Consider the following 7,115-nt stretch of genomic DNA (forward strand, 5'->3'; position numbering starts at 1 on the left):
CAGACATACAGTACACACAACATGTTCCAAATATAACCTCAATTGCATAATAAACACACACACACACACACACACACACACACACACACACACACACACACACACACACACACACACACACACACACACACACACACACACACAGTGTGCCGCTTCCTCCACTCTCAGTGCTAGCAGTGTGAGAGAGCCCATGAATTATGAAGTATTATTGAGTGTGCCGCTTCTCATCTGAGTCATCGGACCCACTCCACTCTCCACTCCACACCACATTCACCCACCCCTCTTTCCCTGACTCCTACTCCCCTCGTTATTAATTATTTCTTGAGATGGGGGAGGTTGGGGAAAGACACAACCACAGTAGGGTAGAGTGGTTATGTTCTTGGTCCAGATATAACACTGTTCATCTATGATACAGCAGAGGGGAATGTGAGTTGCATGTGGGTGGAATCGCTGACAAATTATGAGGTCAATGTGTTTATTTCCATCTGTTAACAACATTTGTCTGTTTGTGTTTGTTTGTTTGTGTGTGTGTGCGTGTGCGTGTGCATTGCATGCATTGTGTGTGAATGTGTGTGTGTGTGTGTTTGTGTGTTCCAGGTGGATGGGGGTGTGGTCCTCTATGAGCAAACATCTGTAGACAGTGTGGGCTGGACAGCTCTGGACACGTTGAGTTTCGCTGTGTCATCGCCTCCCACCACCCTGGGGGACCAGACCTTTAACATCGACATCTCGTATGAGAACGTCGGACGCGGACGAAACTCCCTCCTCCTCAAAAACACAGGTACACTGAGTTGGATTTTTTTTTGGGGGGAAAAAGGTTTGAACACACCGTTAAACCTTATTTAAAAAAAAACGTCACATATTTGTTCAGCACCAGGGATTGTGCTCAAGCCAAGCCATAAGTGACACCGTAGTTTGAAGACATCACCTTACCTTATTTTTCTCCCCCATTAGGCAAGTTTGAGTTGCAAAACTGGAAAACCCTTTTCCAAACCTCTGGGAGCAGGCCATAATGGACTTAACTTACGGAGCATGCTCAAACATGTCAAAGTTGCTCAAGTCACATCATGACGTGCCTTATCTGTGATCTCTTTCAAGACAGTTGTGTGTATAGTATGGGGGTGCTTTTGTGATGGAAACAAAGCATTACATTACATTACATTTCACTTAGCTGACGCTTTCATTTTATTCAAAGCGACTTACAGTTATTATTTGTCAGGGTATTGGTTACAGTCCCTGGAGCAATGTGGGGTTAGGTGCCTTGCTCAAGGGCACTTCAGCCATGGAGATGTCGGGGGGGGATTCGAATCTGCATACCCCAGATTGAAAGACCAACTCTCTAACCACTAGGCCACGGCTGCCCCCACTAAGGGGTTTCATTGGGGATTCCAAAGTGCATGAGTCATGAGATTAAGAAATCATGTATAACAGGATTTCCCTCAAGTCAGGGATTTCCTGGAATGACAGGGAATTTCCGTAAAGGGTATTCCAGACAGAGAAAGGTACGGAAGTTCATTGAGATTCAGATTGTTGGTTCGGGGAGATCATGGAAAAGTCAAGGAATTTAAAATGTGAGTCGGAGGGGGAAGCCTGGTAAAACAGTAGAAATTAGTAGAGTAGAATTAGGGCTACTTTATTGATGCCCAGTGGGAAATTAAGGCGTACACATAATAGGCCCACACATAACGAACATGGCAAGACATACATACACATACAGACATTAACAATCATATCCTGGGAGTTGATGTAGATCAAAAATATTAGTGACCAAGAAGCAACGAGTGTTGTTGTCAAGTAATACATCTGCAATGTAATAGAAGTGAAAAGAAAAATGACGGGTAATTTTTTTTCTGAAAACTGCACATGGTGCAAAAATATCCTAATAAAGTACATGAAAACATTTAGCAAATATTAAAGTGACCGAGAAGAAAGATGATATATATATGTGACACAAGGCGTTGTTTTGTTTTACCAGGTGCTGTGGTTACCGAGGGAGATAAAGTCGTCATCGACAAGTCGAAGCTGGATGGCAGCAACCTGATAACCAAGCGTCCGCAGTCCCAGCGCCAAACCTACGAGGTCTGGTACCAGGTCAGCACTCTGCCGCAGCATGGCTTCATTGTGGTTGGCGAACGCAACCTCACGAAAGAAAAGCCCAACTTCTCGCAGTTCATCCTCAACAAGTACGGCATCACGTACCACCACGACAACTCCGAGAGCACCAGCGACAGGTTCGTGTTCGACGCCTTCCTCAACCTGAACAGCAAGCCGGCGCAGCGCCCCCTAGATGACGACGATGTAGTGCGGGAGTCCTTCAACATCACGGTCATGCCGGTGAACGACCAGCCTCCAGTGCTGAAGACCAAAGCTCCTAGTCTCAAGGTGGTCCAGGGGGACATGGCAGTGCTCACCCCAAACAACCTGATGGTGGTGGATCTGGATAACCCTCCGGAGGAGATCCGCTACACCGTGATCAGCCAACCCAACAACGGTTTCCTGGCGTTGCAAGAGAAGTTGAACGAGTCGGTACAGGCCTTCACACAGGCGCAGATCAACGATGGGGAGCTGTACTTTGTCCAGGACGGGTCTCCAGCCTCTGGGGTGTTCTACTTCAGCGTCACGGACGGCCACCACCGTCCCGTCTACAAGCTCTTCAACCTGGACGTGATTGAGATTGCCGTGTCGCTGGTCAACAACACCCAGGTGCTGATGGAGCAAGGCGACACCATGGTTACGATTACCTCTGCCCATCTGGCGGCGGAGACCAACGGTAAGAACATGTCCATGCGTTACCGAGTCACGGAGCAGCCGCGCTACGGGAAGCTCCTTCTGGACGACGTCATGTCCTCCTCTTTCAGCCAAGAGGATCTGGAGGCCGAGAGGCTGGTGTATCACATGCTGGAGTTCCACTCCGCTGCGGACAGCTTTGACTTCAACGTCTTCACGTCCGAGGCCAACCTCACGGGCCAGACGGTGAACATCTCAGTGTTGCCCAGAGTGAGGTTCGCGGACAGGATGCAGGTGCCCAATGGGGTTCAATTCAAACTGAAGACGCGCTTCCTCAACGCGACTCAGCTGGCCGTTCTGAGCGGCAGCGACCCCGTGTTTGAAATAGTCAGCCACCCGAAGTGCGGGAAGGTTGTGAAAGCCTCGAAGCACGGCAAGAGAGCCAGCCCTCCTCTTCAGTCTTTCACCGCTCGCGATCTCGAGCAGGAGAAGGTGGCCATCGATGTGAAGGCAAACTTAACGGGAGTCCACGAGCTCAACGACTCCCTGGTGTTCATTCTGAAAGCGGAGGACGTGCCTCCTGTCAGAGGAGAGATGCTCTTCACTGTCGTACCGTACGGTTCAATGCTGCTGACCACCGTTAGCCCCCTTCAGACCACCCAGTCCAGCCTTACCAATAGAACCTCCCCCGCCGTCGCAGCTGGATCCGGCTCGTCCCTCTCCCTCTCCACCTCAGCTCCACCCAGCGCCGCCACGCAACGACACCACCAGTCCACCCGACTCCTCCCAAAGAACCGCGGCCGCAACCGCTGGGGTAACCAAGGCAACCGCACCACGGACCCAGCAGGCGCCTCCACCGTCCCCCGCCCCTCACGGGAGGGAGAGGAGGAGAGACCCGACGTGGCTCCGGTGATGAGGAACAACCCGGTGCGCGTGGAGTCCTACCCACAGAAGAGCTCCAACCCGCTGCTGGTCATCCTGCCCGTGCTGGCCTGCCTCCTGCTGGTCATCATCCTGGTGGTGCTGGTGCTCTACCTCCGCAAGAAGAAGCGGCAGCAGAAGCAGCAGCAGACCAAGAAGCCTCCCAACAGGAGCGACGAGGCCAGCCTGTCCGCCTTCCCCTGCCCCCCGAGCCCTGCGGTGGTGGTGGCCCACTCGGAAAGGAGCCCCACCATTCCCACGGTGACTGTTACGCCGTTGAACCCCAGCTGCCCCGGTAGCCCAATGCTGGAGAGGCAGCTTGGGGCTTCCGATGCCTCCCTGCCCCTGTGCTCACCGTGGGGAGGAGGGGCGGAGGCGGCCACCACCCCAGCCCTGCAGCGCAACCAGTACTGGGTATGATGAGCAACTCGAGGCTACAGGACATCAACCTTGCACAGGACTTGACTAATACATGCTGTGTGACAGGTGCAGACTTATACAATCACCCAGTACCATGCTGTAAGTGGCAAAAATAAAGTTCCGGTACTCACCTAAAAAATACAGTTGATATTCACCGTCTACTGCCGTAAAAAAAACTGCCTGTACTAAAGGCTAAAATGGAGGCTTAAGGTGACAGTGCTGGTATAGTGTTGGTCATCACATTTCTTAAGCTTTGCTGTGGTACTGCATGATGCTTTATCCATCATGATTTTATTCGTATTTAAAGGCACCTTGTAATGGAGGAGTTGTGAAGATTAGCTTTCCAGCTAATGCCTTCAATGCAAGTAAATCTTGAAAAATGCTACGGAAACACTGTGTGAAACATTGTAATCAATCAACACTATCTTACTGTGCTAAGGAATGAACCACTATGCTTGTTATGGTATTCTATTGAGGTGAAGTAGGAAACAGGTACTTGTAACATGTCTTGGCTTATGACTGAATGAATCGATGATGACTGAATCAAACACTTTAAAAAAAACACTGAAACAATTGAAGATGCTACAAGTGATATTTGAAACCAAGGTTAAGTACAATCAAATTAAGACCGCTGGTTTTAAGAGTCGATTGCTGTTTTCTGTGCTGCTGGCTGGCTGGAATTGCAGGTGTAATTTGTTTCAAACCCAGTTTTGAGTTTCTACCTCCATTTTGCAAACAGACAGCTGGCTGAAGTGAAGAAGGGAAGACTTACATTGTGGGGAGCGTTGAGCTCTGAGTCTGACTACTCAATCCAAGGGAATCTGTTTATTATGTTCTCTTTTGGGAAATTACATTTGTACCCTGTATTTGAATTTTATCCTACTAAGTATTTTATTTTAACCACTGAAAAATGACATGAGATGTAAAAGTCACACTGTTGGTGTGAATGCATATTTTTATGTTTTTTTTTATGATCATTTCTTAGTGTATTTTGTTATACTTTTTGTATGTACGAATCTCTTTTAGTAAACTCAGGAATTAATTAATATATGGGAATGATTTTTCTGTAAAAACAGCAGTATGTCGATGTCAATTCAGTATGTCTTATGTATTTTTTTGTATTACACTGCAGATGTTCGTAGCCTAGGTAGTACACTCACTGTAATGATAACAGCACTGATCTGTGAAGGTATGAAATGCGTTTTAATTATCACTGTTAATTTCCCTCCTGTATTCACACTCGGTGTGTAATCACACTCCCTGCCCCAGACTGGGAGGGAAGCAGAAGCCTCTATCAGCTCACACTATAGCCGTTCATGATATCTCTACTACGGAGTCCCTACGTGCACATCTGCATAATGTCTTCTGACACGTGCTTAAAGCCCTCAAGGCCTGCTTTTACTGTGTGCCACATTTCAACCTTCACATAAAACTCTCGCTCAAATTCTTGCTGTACCAGCACGACTGATTTTTTTTCATCCACAGGCGGTGAAGAGAGCTGTAAAGCTGACTACTTACAATGTATTAGTGTCATCATCCGCTGTGAATCAGCTAATGGCTGGTCTGCCGTCATTAAAACTGTGTAGACAGTATCTATAGTGTACATTTCATGCAATACATGCCAAAACAAATCCATGACGGTGGGAGAAAAAACTCTTTGTGTGTATTGTCATAGGCTTGCATCAGTGAATTGCCATGCTGTCTTATATTTATTTTTGATTTATGAGTATGAATTAAAAGTGTACATATTTTAATGAAACGTCAAGCCGTTGTGTGATATCGTCTTTTTCCCTCAGGGTAGGTTATCTATGTGCTTGTTATTTATCACACCACCATCTGCAGTCTCCTCTCTGGGTCTTTCGTGCACCAGGCAGCGTGTCAGAAACGTGAAGATAATGAGGCTCGGATATAAGGCCTGTAATAGATAGGGCCTACTGGTATAATGATCATAATTACGCATTAATTACTGTAATCTCGTAAGACAAAGAGGCTGCTAGCAAGACTGCCTATTCAAGACCACCAGGCATGATGCGACGATGAGCACAGATGAAGACTGTTAAATGATTCAGGAAGATAATGTTGGAGCAGTGAGAGCCTCAGGATGAACTGTTCAATAGCATTGTCAGAGCCTGGGATGACTGTCTTACACTACAAAACCCATCAGAATTCCTCAACCACATTGGTCGTTTGTATGTAAAATCGCTGTTAAAGATTCATTTTTCAAGATCTGACTCTGTGTCTTCATAGCCTATGCCAAACCCCTCCAGTGCAGGTTCAATTACATTTTCTACACAGTAAAAAAAATGCAGTGTTGGCCCTGCCGTGGCCAACCGGTAGGGCACTCACCTGCCATGCGGCTGACCCGGGTTAGATTCCTGGCTCGGGTCTTTTGCAGACCCTTCCCCATCTCTCTCCCAATTCACAACGGACCACCTCTGACACTGTCATCAAATAAAGCCGAAAAAGACCCAAAAATGTGTTAATTCAACACTTCAAATTGATTTATATTTTCTAATTGACATCTAGAATGTATTTGGTTCCAGAGTACTCTCTGAGTGTTAAGTGATATGAACACTGTATTCTTTTCAACGCATCACACACCCACAGCCACTGACAGCCACCATTAACTAGCAACACATCCTGGCAGTCCCCCCACTACACTGACCGCATGCTGTCACAACATCTTGGCAAGCAGAATGTGGCCAGTGTCCATGAGGAGGCAGGGAGGGTGAACTTGATACAGATGGGCGATCCTGGAACAAGGAATCTCAGAAATGTGTTGGGAGTTGCTGCCCAAGCGTTGTGCGTGCCTCAAGCGAGTGAGCAGTCTTTTCGGAGCATACAATAGCCTTGGAGATCGACATTTTTTAGGCACGCCTATAATTTTTGCACTCAAACCTCATTCTGACGGGTCCCACTCGTTTATTTTTCAAACTCTTTCAGACTTGTTTACTTCCGACGTTGCGACAAGACGTACTTCTTCTGACAGTAGCACCAAGACAAACTGTGAGAGCTCGAAATGCACACACACAACAATAGATGTATAT

At 47.4% G+C, this 7,115-nt stretch overlaps 1 protein-coding gene across 1 annotated transcript in view; it reads left to right on the forward strand.

The window, feature by feature from the left end:
- cspg4ba (chondroitin sulfate proteoglycan 4ba) overlaps positions 1-5,833 on the forward strand; it is a 46,843-nt gene extending 41,010 nt beyond the window's left edge. Inside the window, exons 10-11 of the mRNA XM_063195220.1 lie at positions 598-781; positions 1,976-5,833. Of these exons, the coding sequence (XP_063051290.1) occupies positions 598-781; positions 1,976-4,068 (2,277 nt within the window). The 3' untranslated portion in view covers positions 4,069-5,833. The remainder of the gene's footprint in view (positions 1-597; positions 782-1,975) is intronic.
- Positions 5,834-7,115: the final 1,282 nt, after the last annotated feature.

Source organism: Engraulis encrasicolus, chromosome 3 (genome assembly GCF_034702125.1).
Source record: "Engraulis encrasicolus isolate BLACKSEA-1 chromosome 3, IST_EnEncr_1.0, whole genome shotgun sequence".
NCBI lineage: Eukaryota > Metazoa > Chordata > Actinopteri > Clupeiformes > Engraulidae > Engraulis > Engraulis encrasicolus.